Below are 20,922 nucleotides of genomic sequence, written 5' to 3'. Positions count from 1 at the left end.
CTATTCTAACAGGTGTGAGGTAATATCTCATTGTGGTTTTAATTTGCATTTCTCTGATGATGAGTGATGTTGAGCCTCTTTTCATGCACCTGTTGGCCATCTGTATGTCTTCTTTGGAAAAATGTCTATTCATATTCTCTATTTCTTTAATCAAATTGTTTGGGATTTTTTTGCTACTGAGTTGTATGAGTTGTTTATATATTTTTGATATTAACCCCTTATCAGATATATGATTTGCAAATATATTCTCCCATTCAGTAAGTTGTCTATTTAATTGGGTTTTTAAAATGGAGTTTGAATTTTGTCAAATTTTCATTAAAAAATCACAATTTTTCTCCTTACTTCTTTTAATGTGATGAATATATTACCAGATTCCCAACACTGAATCACCTTAGATTTCTGTAATAAACTCTAGTTAGTCATGATGTATTGTTTTTTAGTGTGTTTTGCAAGTGTCCTTGCTAATCATTTAAGATTTTTATGCCAATTTTCTAAAAGGAGATGTCTACAATTTTTGTGCAATTTTAATATATTTTGACATAAATGTTAATCTACTTCATAAAAACAATTTTTAAGTTCTTCTTTTATTCTAGGGTTTAGAATAGTTTAAATAGCTTTAGGATTACTTGATCTTGAAAAATCCAGTAAATTCTCTTGTGAAACCAGTTGGACCTGGTACATTTTAGCCCGAAAGTTATTTTACAATTTTCTTAATACTTTTATGGTAAATGGCCTATTTGGACTTTTTAATCTCAATTGGGCCAATTCTGCCAAATTAATTTTCCTAGAAGATCAATAATTTCTACTAGAATTTCAAATTTTGTTCCGTAGAATTATATGAAGTTACCCAGTCAATCTGATGGCCTTTTGTTTCTTAATCATACTTTCAATATATCTTTACTTTAAAAAATCATTTTAAGCTAACATTTTATAGTCAGTATTCAAGTCTTGTGTGGTGTCTAAATGTTTTATTATTTTTTTCTGATTCTCTCTCACACTGGCTTATTTGCTTACATGTTTGATACTTTATTATTTTGAACTTATACTTTGATGAACTTAATCTAAGAGGCATGAATCAGGAAAAATTCTTCCCAGAAAAGTATTTTCTACTGCTAGGACCCAGAGGACACCGTCAATTTGAAACTATATGGCAGACACGGAAATGCAGCGTCTAGATCCCTCTTCAAGAAAGAATTGCTGGGCTTCCCTGGTGGCACAGTGGTTAAGAATCTGCCTGCCAATGCAGGGGACATGGGTTCGAGCCCTGGTCTGGGAAGATCCCACATGCCGTGGAGCAACTAAGCCTGCGCACCACAACTACTGAGCCTGCGCTCTAGAGCCTGCATGCTGCAACTACTGAGCCCGCGTGCTGCAACTACTGAAGCCCGTGCGCCTAGAGCCCATGCTCCACAACAAGGGAAGCCACTGCAGTAAGAAGCCCCCGCACCACAATGAAGAGTAGCCCCCGCTCGTCGCAACTAGAGAAAGCCCGCATGCAGCAACGAAGACCCAATGCAGCCAAAAAGACATAAATAAAGTAAATAAATTTATTTAAAAAAAAAAAGAAAGAACTTGCTGACCCACTGCAGAGAGTGTGCTAAACAGACAATCTCTAATTTTTAGCCACTTGGGTTCTGCTCAGCTGTAGGAAGCCACAGCACCTGAGATCATGAAGCAGGTTTAACAGCCTGGCTATACCTGCCCCATTCGGGATACCCTGAATGACAATACTCACTCCATATAACCTCGCTGGGTTGGCTGAGGCTGTGTCATGCATCACTATTCATTTTCTCCCTCTGCCCCATCCTACTCCCACTTCCTTCCCTTCCCAGGCGTTCATCCCTAATAAACAACTCCCTCAGTCTCTTACCTCAGCCCTGATTCTGGAGAACCCAACCTGCAGTAGACCAGTTGAATTCAATTTATTGACATAGGTTTCTCATGACCTTGCAAATAACTTACACATGAATCTCGGGTCCAAGAGTCAGCAGGTCTATAGTTAGAAACTCCAAGAAGAGACTTTCAGATGACAGATTTATACCTCAGAGAGGCTAGATGGTTGGCATAAGATCACAAAGGATTGTGGTGCTGTCTTGTGGCTGCTTTGCTATAATAAGCAAACCTAGGAACAATACAGGTTAAATCAAAGCAGATTGCTTTTTTTTTTCCAGTGCCCAGCTGATTTCAGATAGAAATTACTAACATGTAAGATTTAACGGTAACCAAAGACATACAGATCATGCATGGTGCTTGGAGTGGAGCTGCCAGTGTGTGCAAACACTGAGCGCCTTATTTTGTATATGTTGTACTGACTTATATGATCTTCAAACACAGGTGTGACAGCTTTTGGGCAGAGTTTATTTCAAGAGATTTATGTTATAAAAACAACTAACATATCTTCTGTTTTGCAAACATTCTTGCTTCTAGGATTCCATTCTGGGTAAACTCTGGGTTAACAATGAGAACCAATCCTGGCTCTGCTCTTTTCTCACTTTTTCCAGTGCTAGCCTGCTCCTCGCTCTTCTTCCCATATGTCTCAGCAAATGCTGTAATGGGGTCGATGGCGATGTGCGTGTGATATCTTGTCTAAAATGAAAGCCTAAAATATATTCTGAAAAAAGCTACAGTAACGACACTTTGGGCACAGCAAAGGTGACAGATGTTGCTAGGAGGAGGGCCATACTTTTCATGGCTATGGAGCACCTATCTCTGGGGCTAACATTATGTCCCTTCCCAGCACACCATGTGTCAATGACTCCAAATGCTCCTTCTGTGACAGAGTAACAGAAGCACTGATCCTTGAGGCTGTAATCTCTCTCGCTGTAATTGCTCTTGTTATGGTACACTCAGTACCATCTACAGTGTTTTCCTTCCTGATGGGAAAGAGCTTTCACGGGCATGTAGAGGTTTTGCTCTGTGCTGCTTCCAGAGTCTCATGTTTACATAGCAAGTCCCTAATCTCCCACTCCAAGATGCTAGGCTGAACAGTGAAGGAGTGGGTGATGCAGGTCCTGACTTGGCCCTGACACAAAACCTTGGAATTGATCAATGTCCATTGTTACTGCCTTTCTCTAAGGAGGAGAGAGCATTTCTGATTAATTCAGAATCATTTTTCCAATCTCACTGATTTTCTTGGAAGGATTTAAGTTCCCTTCTATTTTTCTCTGCTTATTTCCCATATATTTTTATTTTTTAAAGGAAACTTGATCTGTGAATTCAGACTTTGTCCATTTGGCCACACTCAACAGGGGTCCCTTTAAAATACACTCTGGAGAGATCCACCCTACAGGACAAGGCTTGCTGCCCTCAGGGTCTGTTCCTTGAGGCTGAGACCAGTAGCTAGTCCACCAAGTAAGGAGAGTCCTCTGAGAATTCCAAAAAACACAGTCCACTAGGAGTTTGAGGACTTATATAATAGACCCATTCTAGCAAGCCCACTCCTCTGAGCCTTTGATCCTTTTTCATACTCTGCCAGGACAGTTCTGGTATTGCTACCCATTTAATGGGAGCTAACACTTTCCCAAGTGTCTAAGAGCCTTCCTCGCAGTGCTTTAGGACTGGGGCTCTTACCAGGACATTAAAATCTGTCTAATGTGGAGAGGCCCCCATATTGATAAACTCTGCTTTATCCAGGCTTACATTTTGCCAGCCTTGGTCCAGCACCCTTAACATCCTTCCCAGGCATACTTTCCTGGTTCCAGCTGATAAAGCTCAGGGTTTGTAGCTGCTTCAGGGTAAAATCTGAGGGGTGGAAACAATGTAGAGGGGAAGAAGCTGTGGAAGAAACCAATCCCTGGTAGTTGTAGGAAGAGTCATCATCATGATACAGTGGGGAATGCTGGAATGTAAATTGCACCACAAGCACTGTCCCACCTTGAGACAGGAAGAGAGGCTTTTAGACTCCTGTTTAGTCAATAATGGGCCATTGGCAATGGGGCAAATGGCGTCAAGATAGCTTCAGTTGAGACTGTGATTAAGAATCTTCCAACAAACAAAAACCCAGGACCAGATGGCTTCAGAGGCGAATTCTGTCAAACATTTAGAGAAGAGCTAACACCTATCCTTTTCAAAATCTTCCAAAATATAGCAGAGGGAGGAACACTCCCAAACTCATTTTCTGAGGCCACCATCACCCTGATACCAAAACAAGACAAAGATGTCACAGAAATGAAAACTACAGGCCAATATCACTGATGAACATAGATGCAAAAATCCTCAACAAAATACTAGCAAACAGAATCCAGCAGCATGTTAAAAGGATCATACACCATGATCAAGTGGGATTTATCCCAGGGATGCAAGGATTCTTCAGTATATGCAAATCAATAATGTGATAAACCATATTAACAAATTGAAGGAGAAAAAACATATGATCATCTCAAGACACAGAGAAAGCTTTTGACAAAATTCAACACCCATTTATGATAAAAACCCTCCAGAAAGTAGCCATAGAGAGAACTTACCTCAACATAATAAAGGCCATATATGATAAACCCACAGCCAACATCATTCTCAGTGATGAAAAACTGAAACCATTTCCTCTAAGATCCGGAACAAGACAAGACTGTCCACTCTCACCACTATTATTCCACATAGTTTTGGAAGTTTTAGCCACAGCAATCAGAGAAGAAAAAGAAATAAAAGGAATCCAAATCAGATACGAAGAAGTAAAACTGTCACTGTTTGCAGATGACATGATACTATACATAGAGAATCCTAAAGATGCTACCAGGAAACTACTAGAGCTAATCAATGAATTTGGTAAAGTAGCAGGATACAAAAGTAATACACAGAAATCTCTTGCATTCCTATACACTAATGATGAAGAATCTGAAAGAGAAGGAAACACTCTCATTTACCATTGCAACAAAAAGAATAAAATACCTAGGAATAAACCTACCTAAGGAGACAAAAGACCTGTATGCAGGAAACTATAAGACACTGATGAAAGAAATTAAAGATGTTACAAACAGATGGAGAGATACACCATGTTCTTGAATCAGAAGAATCAACATTGTGAAAATGACTATACCACCCAAGCAATCTACAGGTTCAGTGCAATCCCTATCAAAGTAACAATGGCATTTTTAACAGAACTAGAACAAAAAATTTCACAATTTGTATGGAAACACAAAAGACCCCGAATAGCCAAAACAGTCTTGAGAAAGGAAAATGGAGCTGGAGGAATCAGGCTCCTGGACTTCAGACTATACTAAAAAACTACAGTAATCAAGACAGTATGGTACTGTCACAAAAACAGAAATATAGATGAATGGAACAGGATAGACAGCCCAGAGATAAACCCACACACATATGGTCACCTTATCTTTGATAAAGGAAGCAAGAATATACAATGGAGAAAAGACAGCCTCTTCAATAAGTGGTGCTGGGAAAACTGGACAGCTACATGTAAAAGAATGAAATTAGAATACTCCCTAACACCATACACAAAAATAAACTCCAAATGGATTAAAGACCTAAATGTAAGGTCAGACACTCTAAAACTCTTAGAAGAAAACATAGGCAGAACACTCTTTGACATAAATCACAGTAAGATCCTTTTTGGCCCACCTCCTAGAGTACTGGAGATAAAAATAAACAAATGGGACCTAATGAAGCTTAAAAGCTTTTGCACAGCAATGGAAGCCATAAACAAGACGAAAAGACAACCTTCAGAGTGGGAGAAAATATTTGCAAACAAAGAAACTGATAAAGGATTAATCTCCAAAATATACAAGCAGCTCATGCAGCTCAATATCAAAAGAACAAACAACCCAATCCAAAAATGGTCAGAAGACCTAAGTAGACATTTCTCCAAAGAAGATATACAGATTGCCAACAAACACATGAAAAGATGTTCAACATCACTAGTCATTAGAGAAATGCAAATCAAAACCACAATGAGGTATCACCTTACACCAGTCAGAATGGCCATTGTCAAAAAATCTACAAACAGTAAATGCTGGAGAGGGTGTGGAGAAAAGGGAACCCTCTTGCACTGTTGGTGGGAGTGTAAATTGATACAGCCACTATGGAGAACAGTATGGAGGTTCCTTAACAAACTACAAATAGAACTACCATACGACCCAGAAATCCCACTATTAGGCATATGCCCTGAGAAACCATAATTCAAAAAAAGTCATGTACCGCAATGTTCATTGCAGCTCTGTTTACAATACATGGAAGCAACCTAAGTGTCCATCGACAGATGAATGGATAAAGCAGATGCGGCACATATATACAATGGAATATTACTCAGCCATAAAAAGAAACAAAATTGAGTTACTTGTAGTGAGGTGGATGGACCTAGAGACTGTCATACAGAGTGAAGTAAGTCAGAAAGAGAAAAATAAATACCGTATGCTAACACATATATATAGAATCAAAAAAAAAAAAAAAAGTGGTTCTGAAGAACCTAGGGGCAGGACAGGAATAATGATGCAGATGTAGAGAATGGACTTGAGGACACGGGGAGGGGGAAGGGTAAGCTGGGACGAAGTGAGAGAATGGCATGGACATCTTTACACTATGAAATGTAAAATAGATTGCTAGTGGGAAGCAACCACATAGTACAGGGAGATCAGCTTGGTGTTTTGTGACCACCTAGAGGGGTGGGATAGGGAGGGTGGGAGGGAGTCGCAAGAGGGAGGAGATATGGGGATATGTGTATATGTATATGTATATTCACTTTGTTATAAAGCAGAAACTAACACACCATTGTCAAGCAATTATACTCCAATAAAGATGTTAAAATAAAATAAAACAAACCAGAAAAGGTAGCTTCAGTCATCCACAGGCACGCCTCCACGGAGTATTGGCGGTGTGAACTGTTAGCTGAAGCACCCTACAGCGACTAGGGTTTGGGTACATCAACCAAACCAGTAAAAGGGATGGTAGGAGATATGAGCAGGCCACCAAGACAGTCTGTTGCACCAGTTTATCAGAATGTTTCTGATATGTTAATGCTTATGATATGATAATTACTAAATCTTCAGTAATATTTCAATCAGAATGTATTATTCTCTTTTTTCCACATTTACAATATGTTGGTTGAACCCCTATTTCTAATTGATTTAAAGTTTTTGAGATACAGTTAGTTTTTTACATAGCTCTACCCCGCTCTAATTGTAAATTCCTTGGGGGCAGTCAGTCATTCTCCACTGCACCTGACAGAGTGGACTTACAGGTAGCATTTAATAATGTTTTTAAAATGTGTTTGATGATATGCATCAGCATAGGCAGAACAAAGCCTATAGCAATTCCTTTTGTAAAGAAAAATATTCTCCATATTATATTTATCTTTTGGGTCAATCTGAATTTCCATACGTTGTGTTTGCTTAGTGGTGTGTATGCCAGCAAAGGTCTCAGTGATCCTTGGAATGAAATGGTTATATAAGTGTGCAACCTGAGCAAACTCGAAAGGGTTTGCTTTGTAACTGACAGACAGTCAGTGATGGTATCCTTGGGAAAAGCTGTGGTTGTGTTCTCAGAGAAAATCCTTGAATAGGGATTAATTAAAATAAATGTGGAGATAAAGTTTACTTTAGTAACTTTTAGAGATACCTAGAGAAAAACTAAATGAATCTAGTGAATTTTTCTCTCTAGTTTGGTAGGAAAGAAATGTCTGCCATCCAGATAATAGCAGTAGGGTTGGAAAAAAAACATGCTTTGGCAAGAAAACATCAAAAGTAGGAAGAAGCCTTTTGAAGTGTTAAAAGGCAGATGCGGATGATGTGAATTAAATCAATTATCTTCATAGTGTAAGTCTTCTTTAAGGCATGAGACGAACACATTCACTAGTTAATTTTTTCATAATTGGTTGCTTTTGCAATCTAGTTAAAATTATTTTTTGTACAAATTTTCTCTGATGCTTATTCTATCCATCTTTCAGACCAAGACTGAGGTACAGAGTCAGTACGTAACTTACCAAAAAACCTAAAAAGTGGAACTGTTAGGGTCTAAGTCTCTGAAGGAGAGTCTATCCTTTGTTTGTTACACCAGACTGTCTCCTTGATGGGACTCCAAAACCTGCCACAATTCTCCAATCACCCTTTGATTGATTCACCATTTTTTTTAATTTTTTAATTTTTTTTGCGGTACGCGGGCCTCTCACTGTTGTGGCATCTCCCGTTGCGGAGCACAGGCTCTGGACGCGCAGGCTCAGCGGCCATGGCTCACAGGCCCAGCCGCTCCACGGCATGTGGGATCTTCCCGGACCGGGGCATGAACCCGTGTCCCCTGCATCGGCAGGCGGACTCTCAACCACTGCGCCACCAGGGAAGCCCTGATTCACCATTTTTGAATTACAGTTGAACAAATTGGTTTGCAGCTGAATCTTTGTAGCATCAAGGAGAAACCAAAAGAAGGGCATGCATGCTGTATCTTTGGTGCCAAGATCAGTACACTTATTCGGCATGCAGTCAATATTTAGTGAACGAATAAATATTTTTGTTTTTATGACAAAATTCATTTTATACACGGTTACCATATTGATTAACATTTAATCTCAGTATGTTAGTGAAATTTCTAATTTAAATTATTTAAAATAGAGAAATATTAGTATATGGGGATTACCAAAGATTGGAATAGATTTGCTTAAACATATTTTGATTTAGCTGAGTACATTTCAAAAGACGTTTATAGGCTCATGAATATTTTTTCAGTGGAGTCTAAGTTAGGGGTATCTGTTAATAAGGATTCAGAAAACAAAAATGAAATGTTTAGACAGAGTTCGTATTTTGTCATATTTAGATTTTAAACTGTTGCTAGGTATATTCTCAGATCTGCTATAACCCGAGGACTCAGGTTAACTCCTTGAGACATCTATTGAGGTCCACAGTCACCAGCTTCCTCTCTTTCAGGAGGCCCACTTTCCCCACATTGCCCATGTGAGGCTGGCTCGTGTCTCTAGGATAGAACTAAACCTCCTTATGTTATGAATAATTGGGGAAAGCAAACTATATCCAACTGAGGCAAGTTTCCTGTACTTCCTTTTCTTGGCATAGGTTTAAATCATGGCACAGTCATTTTCAGTCCATCTCTATCACTTTTCTCATTTTATAATGAGACATCTTCTAGATTCCATTTATTATGTGATTACCTTGTAAACGTAAGATGCTGTCATACATTTACACACACATTTCTAATCTTCATAATATCCTGGCAAGTTTGGTGTTAGTGCCCCATTTTATAGATGAGAAAATAAGGTTTAAAGAAGCTTACAAGCAAATGGCAAAAGTAGAACTGGGATCTTTGTTTTACTCCAAAACCATGTTCTTTTTAGTATTCCCTGCAAGCATACTAGATCCTAAGTGATGAGTTTATGATTATTTTGATAGCAGACCCTCTTCCACTCTTGGCTTCAAAACAGTCCTGTTTATCCCTTTAGATTAGCCTCTATGAGAAGAAGGCTCTTTCCTATTTGGGTTCTAGGTTCACACTTGACTCTTAGACTTGTTCTTCTTAATCAAAAAAAAAAAAATTTTTTTTTTTTTTTTTTGCAGTACACGGGCCTCTCACTGTTGTGGCCTCTCCCGTTGTGGAGCACAGGCTCTGGACACGTAGGCTCAGCGGCCATGGCTCACGGGCCCAGCCACTCCGTGGCATGTGGGATCCTCCCGGACCGGGACAGGAACCCGTGTCCCCTGCATCGGCAGGAGGACTCCCAACCACTGCACCACCAGGGAAGCCCCCCAATTTTTTTTTTTAAGCTGAAGATTCTACCACCTCGAAGAGGCATATATCCCTAGAATAGGGTCAGCTTGGGGTTTCAAATTCTCAGCAGCAATTCCCTTTCCCATCTTCCATGGGAATTTTAGGTTCGTAAGCCAAGTGAACTTCCAATTTTGAACCCAAGAATTAGGAAGCATGTTGTCCCTAGCAGCACTGGGCAGGAGCAGGCCTTTCTTCTTCCCCTCCCTCCCATGACAGAGGTAGCCCTGCATCCTTACAGTATGAGGGCACGGGAGAGCTGGTACTCTCTGGAAGGAGGTACTTCCAAAAGGAAAAAGGGTGGAGCTGAGTGAAGCATGGGTTGTTCCTCCAAATTTACATTCATATAAACCATTAACCTGCTCAGGGGTAGAGTGAGTTAAGGCACAGAGAGGGGCAGTAGTTACTCTGAGCTTCCTTTTCTCACCAGGAGAGAAGAAGCTCTCCTACAATAAGGGAGCTAACATAAGAACTACAGTGAAACTGTCTATAATCTCAATTTCAAGCACTGCTTTTGAGGCCACCACCTCCTCTCCGCCCAGCTCATTCCCTTTGATAATCTGACTTCACAGGAGAACTTGCTCTCCCCATCTCCCCACTCTTCCATCTCCATCTGTCTCTTGGTGATGTCAGCTGCGCTGTGATTTTATGCGTTCTAGGTGGTTTGCCAAGGGTTCCCAATGAGGTTAAATCCCAGTTGCTCACAGCAATAACCAGCTGTACAATACCTACTTTACCAGGTTTTTTCCCTGCTCTGTCTTACTCTCCTTACTGCTTACTCTGCCTCCCTGGCATCACCTCCCAAACAAAAATTACCCAAGTCTTTGTCTCAAACTCTACTTTTGGGGGCACTCAAGTAATTAGCAATGATGCTGACGACACTGATAACATGGTGATGTAGCAAACTCTTTCATAGTTGATCCCTTCACATAGATCTAATGGAGCACATATTCAGAGGACTATTTGTTGAGGAAAACTGACACTTGGCTCAACAGCTCCATTCCAAGCTTGTTGACGCACCAGCTGGCATTTAAGGGAGGTACCCAGAATCAGCCTGCTTCTTTTGTGTTGGTTCATGGGTAAAGAGATACATTTAATGTAGCTGCAATTCAGTGCACATCTTTAGGCTTAGTGGTTGAGGGACCAGCAGACTGCCTGAGACTTTTGGTTCTTTGGTCAAAAATCACCACAGTCTTGGCAGACAGGACACTCAAATGGTTACTAACTCCCCAAATGTTTATCTATTGGTGAGCATACATGAAGCCTCCAGCTTACGTGTGTCTTTAACTCACTCTCTCCTCACTCGTGTTGGTCGCTTCTCCAGGCCACTGATAGAACATCAATGCAGAGGCTTGAATGCCTCTTAAGGCTTGTTGGAAATTGGAAGCTGAATCTCTATCAGCATAAGTAGCTTAGGCAACAGCTGTCTTCTATCAAGGGCATATATCACTTTCATAACTGGAGCTTTAGCTGTGTTTTTTCGGGTTTTTTTTGTTTGTTTTAGCTGTTTAATTAAGTGTTGTGAGGACAAAATAGATGAGAATGTCAGGAAGTGGGGTGGGAACAAATATATGAACATACTTGTAGAGGAGAGACCCAGAAGGGAGGTTTAACCTTTTCTCACTTTCCATCTCCTAAGCTTATATATATTAACAATACATAAGTGATTTGTTGAGTTCCTTCTTATAATGCCAGGTATTTGCATTATTTTATGCCCTTTGACAATCCTATGAAACAGGGAATATTATTATCTTGTTCAATAGATGAGGAATTTGAGGCTTAGGAGGTTAACTATTAAGACTTGCCAAGGTACATGGTTAATAAGTAATGAAGCCACACCGGTTCCCACCTATTCCCTGGAAAGCTTAGCTCTGAACCGTTCTGCTGATACACTGCAAACTAGATTATGTGATAGGAAGGGCACCCCTGGGGCTGTACAAATGGCAGCCCTTCCACTCTGCTCTATCGCCCTGGGCAAAGGGAAGGGTGGACTTAAACTTAAGGCTCATTCTGTTCTCTTATTGCATGACCTTGGACTGTTAAGTGGTCTCTGTTATTGATGCGCTAAGGCCCTTGAAGGAAAGGCAGCACCGGGAAAGGGAAGATCAGTTCACACTTTTGTTGCTTCTGTTTAGTATAAGTCTGAGTTTTATAGGGCAGTGCCAGATTGATTTATATCCTTTCCTGCAATAAGAAAAAGGAAGAAAATTTTTATTTAAAAAGGAAAGATTCTTAAAGTCTGTGGGAAATGAATGGGATTTAAAAAAGGTTAGATTTTTTTCTCTTTTGACATTTTCTGTTATGCTGACATTTTCTGTGGTGTTTGGTTGGGGGCACTACCTTTTCTGTTTTGCTTTATGTTTGTCTTAAACAAATCAAGTTCTTTGTTTTAAAACTATTTCTATTTTTCCTTTTCTGCTTCGTAGGAGCATGTCTCTCCAAGAAGATACCAAATCGCTTTTATTTGGTTCAAGTTTAAATTATAGTTGTTGAAAAGATTTATGCTATTTTTCTTTGTTTAAAAAATTTACACTGGAAATATATGTATCCCAGAAGAGAAACGAAGGTTTCCCTGGTTTAAAGGATTTTAAGTATTTAAACTCTGAAAAAACACAATTATATGAACACTAAAGTCATGTTTACGCAACACGTGTGGTTTTGTTGATTTTGATAGGCAGGATGGATAACTTAGGCCAAAACTCACCTTTGGTATAAAGAAACATCAATATAATATTTCACCAAGGAGCACAAGTAAAGCCATCCCAACTCAGACTGCGAGGCTAGCATGCCCCATTTCAGTGGGTTCCTGTGTTAGTAAGTTGATCTCGTGAGGACTAATTCAGTGGATAATTGCTCGACTACACAATTTTTCTGGTTTAAGAGTCAGAGAATTTCAAGAACTGAAGGGACTCTTAGCTAGTTTTGGTCTTCCCAATATAAATCAATCTTTCCTTTTTGTTGATGTTTTGTTCTCTCTTTTGAAAATGATATTCTGCACAGTACAATCGAGAAAACATCCTATGTGGTCATCCCCTTGTATAAAGCCACTGGCACCTATTTTGGTTTCCTGGTCCTGCCATAATAAAGTACTACAAGCAGGGTGGCTTCAAACAAAATGTATTCTACCATAGTTGAGGAAGCCAGAAGTCCAAAGTGAAAGTGTCACCTTGGTTGGTTTCTTCTGGAGGCTCTTAGAGAGTGTATGTTCCACACTCCTCTCTGCTTCTGGTGGTTGCCAGCAATCCTTGGTGTTCCTTGCCTTGTGGGTACATAACTCCCATCTCTGCCTCCATTTTGACATGACTTTCTCCTCTGTGTGTGTTTTTGTCCAATTTTTCCTTTTCTAATAAGAATACTCGTCGTTGGATTAGGACCCATTTTAGTCCATTATTTCCACATTTTAACTTCATCACATCTGCAAAGACACCATTTCCAAATAAAGTCACATTCACAGATACTGGGATTGGGACATCAACATACCAGTTTTGGGGAAGGGGCACAATTCACCCTACACTAGCACCACGATGACACATTGGAAGCGCAAGTCCACCTTGATTTGTACTCCTTGGTGAAATGTTATGTTGATGTTTCTTTATACCAGAGGAGAGTTTTGGCCTAAATTATCCATCTTGCTCAGCTTTCCATTTATTTCCTCTAAAACACTTATCAAAATATGTACATAATTTATTCTTAATCTATCTCCCAAAGGACAAGGATCTTGTCTATCTTATTTCCTTTCAAATTCCAAGCGCCAACCACAGTGCCCAGACATATAGGTGTTCAGAAAATATTTTTTGAACACAAAATCCATGGAGAACACACTCTATGTTTGATTTTTTTAAATTGAAGTATAGTTGATTTACAATATTAGTTTCAAGTGTACAGCATAGTGATTCAGTATTTTTGACTAGTTTGCATCTGCTAATCTCCAACTCCTAATCCTTCCCTCCCCCACCCCTCTCCCCCTTGGCAACCACAAGTCTGTTCTCTATGTCTGTGAGTCTGTTTCTGTTTTGTAGATATGTTCATTTGTGTCATATTTTAGATTCTACATATAAGTGATATCATATGGTATTTGTCTTTCTCTTTCTGACTTCGCTTAGTATGATCATCTCTAGGTCCATTCATATTGCTACAAATGGCATTATTTCATTCTTTTTTATGGCTGAGTAATATTCCAGGTTAAGAGTCCACCTGTCAATGCAAGGGACATGGGTTTGAGCCCTGGTCTGGGAGGATCCCACATGGTGTGGAGCAACTAAGCCCATGCGCCACAACTACTGAGCCTGCGCTCTGGAACCTGTGAGCCAGAACTGCTGTGCCTGCACGCTGCAACTGCTGAGGCCCTCACGCCTAGAGCCCGTGCTCCGCAACAGAAGAAGCCACCACGATGAGGAGCCTGCTCACCGCAATGAATAGTAACCCCCGCTGCCGCAACTAGAGAAAGCCCGCGCACAGCAGCAACGAAGACCCAACGCAGCCCCCCCCCACCAAAAAGAAAAATTCCTTAGCAGTCCCTTTCAGGAGAGTGTTAACAGTGGAGGATTTCACTGTTCATTCAGGGCAATTCTTAAACTCCGGACAGTTGTCACTGATGTAATGGCATTTCTATTTACGCAACAGAAAACTTGTTTTATACAGATTAGTGTTCCTTCATATAAAAATATATTGCAGCGCACATCAGAAAAGGCTAAGTTAAACCTTGTTTATCCAGGGTATATTTCACAAAAACGTTTTTCTCCAGTCTGTTGCTTTAAGAAATGTCCTAATTTTTCAGCCAAAGAGGCCTCAACAAATTTCAGAATTTGCTTAGGTTATAGCTAAGCAAAGTTATAAATATAAATATATAAATATAGTTATTTGCTTAGGTTATAGTAGACTTCTAGGTTCAAAAATTATTATTTTTTTTAAAAGCAAGTTTTATGTTTATTTATTCATGACCTAATTTTTTATAGACAGTAAAAGGAACTATATTTAAAGACTTAAAAATAATGTCTCTTTCTAACAGAAAGCACCATACAATCATTGTAGAAAAATTTAAATATATGTATAAACAAAATCAAAAAAATAAAACCTGCTCTAATAAAACTGTGATGAACAGGTGAGATACTTTTATCCATTTTGAGTTAAATTCAGAATAAATTCTCAGTATGTACAAATTTTTAAGTATATTATACATGTTTAAAACTATTGATACTTGGCTATTATGGATAAATCAAATGTAACTTTTTTAAATAAGCAGCCTAAATTGTTAAGATAAGGAATAAAGCCAAAGCATGAAAAAAATAACCAGGGTAACTTATTCCTAAAAATATCAGCCAGGAGAAAAAGAAAATAAGCCAACTCAATCCTCTAGGTCATGTTTACTTAATTACACTATGATTATCTATAAGCTCCATAAAGGCTAAGATTTTTGTTAGGTTTATTCACTGTTTAATTCCTGTGCCCAACAATACCTGCCATATATTAATACTAAAAAACAATTTGTTGAATGAGTTAATTAGGAAAATATAATAAAACTATGGTCTGTATGCAATTTGTAGCCCCCTTTGGCAGTGTAAGTCTAAATAATCAAAAAGTATTTATGCAGTAGCTTTTGTGTTTGGATCCCACAGATATCTGCCTCTAGTTTACATGTGAGGAAACCAGGGCTCATAAGTATTGGTCTCTGGTTTTTCTTGCTCTGATAGTCCAGCAAAATTAAGAACAGAACTGAGCCACGCAAATGACAAATGAGTCGCAAATGTGCTAGGATATTGATTAGCTACAGATATCTAAACTTGAGATCTATAATTTGAATATGACTTACTAGGAGGTGAATCTTGAAACAAGTTTAAAGAAACTCACTGAAGCTCTTCACATGTAATATTACACTTGGACCTGATTGTTGTGCACTCTGGGTTATTTTGCCAATTTAACTGCATTCTCATTTAGTTTCTCCATCTAGTAGCGTCTATGTTTATTTACATTTTCTGATGAGGTTGGATGAAGGTAATTTTTAATAATATCTCCCTGGTGCTCAACTTCAGATGAATGTTAACCACTTGGAAAATGCCTTTTCAGAATTTGCTGAACCAAAGTTAGCCCCAAACTTAGCAGACGATCTCTGCTAAGTTTCCCGAAGTCTGATCTTGTGCATATTCAGCCTAGCCCAATGACCCACCTTCAATCTCTATGCAGACTTCCGCCTGTCCTCCACCAGTAGAGTTCTGGAAGCTTCTCTCTAAGTGCCAACCCCTTCAGCAACTTGCAACTTCAATCTCTGCCTCCTCAATGCCCGTCACTCCTCTTAGAGTCCACCTCCTTGAGCCAAGGTAGAAAAGTGACCTCTAAGCAGAATCCAGGGCTATCATGAGGCTCACCATGTGTGTTTTCCTCCTCGGAGAATCACAGTCCTGTGCTGCCTATTGTTCAGTCCCTGACAACGGTTACCTTATATATTTTGTCCAGTTTAATAGTTGTTTACAGTGTGAGAGGGAACGATACTTGTACCACTCGTTCTGTCAAGTCCAGAAGCAGAAGTCCTATTTAATTACTACTATGCTGTCTTCCTTATATTCTTCTTCTTGTTTTTCTTTGCCCTGACTTTTGCTTGATTGAATAAAATTATTTTATTACTCTTTTTTTTGTGATTTGAAATCTACATTCTATTTCTATTACACTAATGGTCATTTTCAAAAAAAATTTATTTTATTTATTTATTTTTGGTTATGTTGGGTCTTTGTTGCTGCGTGCAGGCTTTCTCTAGTTGTGGTGAGCTGTGGGGGGGCGCTTCTCATTGTGGTGGCTTCTTTTGTTGTGGAACATAGGCTCTAGAGTGCAGGCTCAGTAGCTGTGGCCCACAGGCTTCAGTAGTTGTGGCTCACGAGCTCTAGAGTGCAGGCTCAGTAGTTGTGGCGCACGGGTTTAGTTGCTCCACGGCATGTGGGATCTTCCCAGACCAGGGATCGAACCCGTGTCCCCCTTCATTGGCAGGCGGATTCTTAACCACTGTGCCACGAGGGAAGCCCCCCCCCAAAACTATTTTTGACCAATATTTGAACCTTTATTTTTTAACAACATTAGTAATTAAAGTGTACATATAAAATTTCTCCCTCTAAGAATGTGTCATGAATAAATATTGGATAAGAAGCATCTGCATTATCATAATGTACAGTGCTATTATTTATACCTAGAAAATCTAAAAAGAATTAACTGAAATTTAACATCTAATAACAATAAGATAATTCTAATTTGGCTAGAAAATCAAGACTCTTCCTTTATACTAAGACTTCTATTGGCTCCTGGAAGAGGATCATGGGCAGCCCTAGGCATATTCCTTGGTTCCCATCAACTCTGGTAAAGGCACTAGGGATAACTGAAGTTCTCCAAACGGAGTTAAAACCCTACCAGGATGAAAAGCCTGAGGTTAGGACTTTAATCCAGATATCTCAAATAGATGAACAAAAGTAAACTCATGCCACTGTGCATAGTAATATCAGGCTATCAGGCTATTATCTTTTTTTTTTGCGGTACGCGGGCCTCTTACAGTTGTGGCCTCTCCCGTTGCGGAGCACAGACTCTGGACGCGCAGGCTCAGCAGCCATGGCTCACGGGCCCAGCCGCTCCGCGGCATGTGGGATCTTCCCGGACCGGGGCACGAACCCATGTCCCCTGCATCAGCAGGTGGACTCTCAACCACTGTGCCACCAGGGAAGCCCAGGCTATTTTCTTTGTAGCTTAGGGACTTTGTACTTTTTTTTTTTTTTTTTTTAGGGAAATAGTTTCTTCGGTATTATATTGACTCTGAATTTCACTCCTCTCCAAAGAGGTGTGTGTGTATGTGTTTAAAGAATAGTTTCCTGTTGATTCTCTTGGAAGAATGAGAAAGATTATCCTCTCTTTTCTTAACACTGGTAGAGAAGTCTTGGAAGATTCTAAGCCTTGGAGAGTTACCTCATTTAATCTTCAAAACTGACCTAAGAGGAAGACACTACTATTTTCTCCTTTTTACAGATGGGGAAATAGAGTTTGAAGAGATTAAGTAACTTGGTCATGTTCATATATCTAGTAAGTGAAGTATCTAGTGTTCAAATCCAGGTACCTGATTTTAGATCCTGTGTTCTTATATGCTCTGAAGAAGCCAAATATATATTGAGTATCAATATGTAGAATAAATAATACAGCCTATAGCACAGCCCCAGGGAAAAGACATCTCTAATTTCAGAAGTTACCTAGAGCACTGGAATTTTATATATCCCCATGAAGTAAGTACAGAGAGTGTTTTCTAGAGGCAAGGGGAGCTGGACATTCTACTTCCTGTCTTCTAAAACAACAGGAAATTCCTTCTTTCCAGTTAAATGTATTAAGCAAGTCAAGGCCTTCTATGAGCATTACATCCTGGACATGTGAAGTCTAGAAAATAAATACCTGTTGTACCAGAACAAAGGCCATCTAATGGTTTTTGTCCTAGGCAACTCAAGGGAGGCTATCTCTTAAAAAACGTTTCCAAAGTACATAGTATTTTATGAAAAAAAAAAGTGAAGATAAGAAATGTTGCATATTAAAATGTTTGTGACAGGTGCATTTAAAGCCTTCTCTAACCTCCTGCCTCTCAGTGTGTTTACATGACAACTCACTTGAATAAATACTTAGTCTGGAGGCTATTCTGGAAAGCAGGGGCCCCTGATATGCTTGGTAACTATAGTTACAGTTGTCTCTCCTTTTCCTGGAATGTGAAATAATTTATCATCATCTCAGAAGTCATTCTGAAAGCCTTAATGAGATAAAGACTCATTTTTTCCAGGTGATATTCCTACTGTTGAGTGCTAGTCATAATTTCCTTCTCTTAACGATAAAAGAGATGTCTAGCTGTAAAGCAGAGGCAAGATGTGAATGCTAACGTCTTACAACGTGGAGAACACATCAATTAATTTAAAAACATTCTTCCTTAGGAAAATGTTTTTTCTCTCTTCATTAAAATAAAATAACTATTTAATTGATGATTATCCCCAAAGCAGCTTCCAGATAATGATTATATTGAGTATTAATTGGGTAATCCATACAAACTTGGCAAAACATGAACTGATTTTTTTTAAATGTTTACCAAAAATCGAAACGTTCCTCCCAGTTGGGAGATGCAAACTGTAACCGAAGAGATGGGAAATTAATCTCACAGTGAATCATACCCTTAAGACCCTGATGTCTCTTGTGGGAAGAGACAAGAGAGTAATCTCCTCTACTGGTGCAGAAGTTAACAAAACTTTTCTTATCTCTCGAGTTATTTTTGAGAAGGCGTTTAGGAGGAGTTTAAAAATTTTACTCCTTTTATTATACTAAAAGGCATAGCTTTAATACAATAGAAACACTTCAGTAAACATCCTTTAAAATAGGTTTGTCAATCTCTCCTATTATGGCCAAAGTGTGCTATTTTCTCCCAAAGAAAGAGAGGGCTTGATATGCCAGGAAGAGCTCTTCTCCAACTTCACATCCACGCCCATTGCTGGGGGCTGCGACTCAAGCCCACCTTGGGCTGGGAAGCTGATTTGTGTGGGTTTTGGATGCCATCCTCTCTTTTCATTCTGGTGTGAACACAGTGAATTCTAAGAAAACACACTGACAAGGACACAGGAAATACTTTGAGTGCACATTTGACTTCTTAAGTAAAAGTTTCTTACTCTGTTCTTGTTCATCACCTTCAGAAGTGACTTCTTAAGGAATTCTGAGCCTTGCCGTCCCTTTAGTGGTGCCCCCAACTCCAAGCACTAGAGGGACTGCTTGAGTTTAGCAACACCTTTGAAAAAAATAAATATTTTGATGATTTGGTCAATCATTTATTTCAATTTCTTTCCCTGCTTAGAAAATATTCTTTGTCATCTTTGGCTTGACTATATTGAAATAAATTTGTTTGGTTTTATTTCCTTGGTAGAGGAATTGGTAGGGGAGATATAAGAAAGTGGGACTAACTTCGGAAATTTAAAATAGTATCAAATCAGTGGTTCTCAATTAAGCCAGGCCTAATACTCCTCCTTGAAAGAATATTTGGTTCCCCTGGCAACCAGCCCCCATCCTTATGTGCTATCCCAAAATCATCTCCCTAACATAAATCCAGTAGTGATAGAGGGCTTGTTATATATAACAAGACACCCATTTCACCTTTATGACTCTAAAGTGCTTCCAGAAACTGAGGACAAGAGACCAAATATTATAACAAAAGATGCTGCCATTGTTCTTGTCACTCACTCAGGAAATTCCAAAGGTTTGGGGAGCTGTGAGTCAGGAACCATGGAGGAAGACAAAATACATATGAGAAATATATTTTGGTCATCTGAATGGCCAAATATATATGTGAAAAACCAAACTCTGCACACCAAGTAAAACAAAGCCAAAGATGAGTTTATGGCAAGGGTTTTGACTGACAAGCTGGGAAACTCAAGGCTATGGGAGCAGTGAGTTCCCAGCTGTTTACAGGCTAAAGGGTTTTTATGGGGTAAATGCGGAAATTATTTGTCTTTTTCAGCTGACCGGTTGCATGATGGTCTTCTTTCTTTTTGAATCAGGGTAGCTGACTTAGGGGAACAAAAAAGTCCAGAGGTGGTGTGAACTGACTTTTGACCTTGGCAGATTGCTGGTGTCCTCTGCTGATTTCTGAGAAGAGCTGTAAAATCTCCCAACTGCTATTAGGTAAGGTTAACCTTTGCTTTTCTTTAATGCATCTGTGTCGCCAACTCCTTTTTGTCCCCAACATAAGTGACTCCACTTTAGTTTTGGTTCTACATATATTTCTTATAGATCACAGTATCATTCTCAGCAAAGTGATATGTCATAATAATACCACCCCGCCCTCTGCAAGCCCTCAAATCTGATCATATTCATGCTTGTGGGATTCTATATGTCTTGGGAATGGGAAAGTGGAAATTTGGTGGGTAGTGGTGGAGGTGTGGTGGTAGTTATGTGGGATTCTGCCAAAATGGTGTCCATCATCAAGTCTTTCGAGAAGCATTGATCCTGTTGGTTGTAAGTTCTCTATTCTTCAAATATGGGCCACGTGTGCCCAGCATAAGCTTTAGTAGCCAACTCCTGGAAAACACGATCTTGGGTAGCATCTGACACCATCTTGTTCATATTTGTATGTCAAAGTAACACTTTGAGGGTGTAATGATTATTAGTGAGCTTTAAGTAACATTTCTTCAAGTTATTTAAATTGCATCAGTAGCTTTGTTTGTTTGTTTA

General features: G+C 39.3%; 1 protein-coding gene across 1 annotated transcript in view; it reads left to right on the top strand.

Annotated features, from left to right (window-relative positions):
* Nucleotides 1-20,373, top strand: part of IQUB (IQ motif and ubiquitin domain containing) — a 123,382-nt gene extending 103,009 nt beyond the window's left edge. The window contains exon 13 of the mRNA XM_067746880.1: nt 20,250-20,373. Coding sequence (XP_067602981.1) covers nt 20,250-20,258 — 9 coding nt within the window. The 3' untranslated portion in view covers nt 20,259-20,373. The remainder of the gene's footprint in view (nt 1-20,249) is intronic.
* Nucleotides 20,374-20,922: the final 549 nt, after the last annotated feature.

The sequence above is a fragment of the Pseudorca crassidens genome, chromosome 8 (genome assembly GCF_039906515.1).
Source record: "Pseudorca crassidens isolate mPseCra1 chromosome 8, mPseCra1.hap1, whole genome shotgun sequence".
Lineage (NCBI taxonomy): Eukaryota > Metazoa > Chordata > Mammalia > Artiodactyla > Delphinidae > Pseudorca > Pseudorca crassidens.
This window is presented reverse-complemented; position numbering and strand designations above follow the sequence as displayed.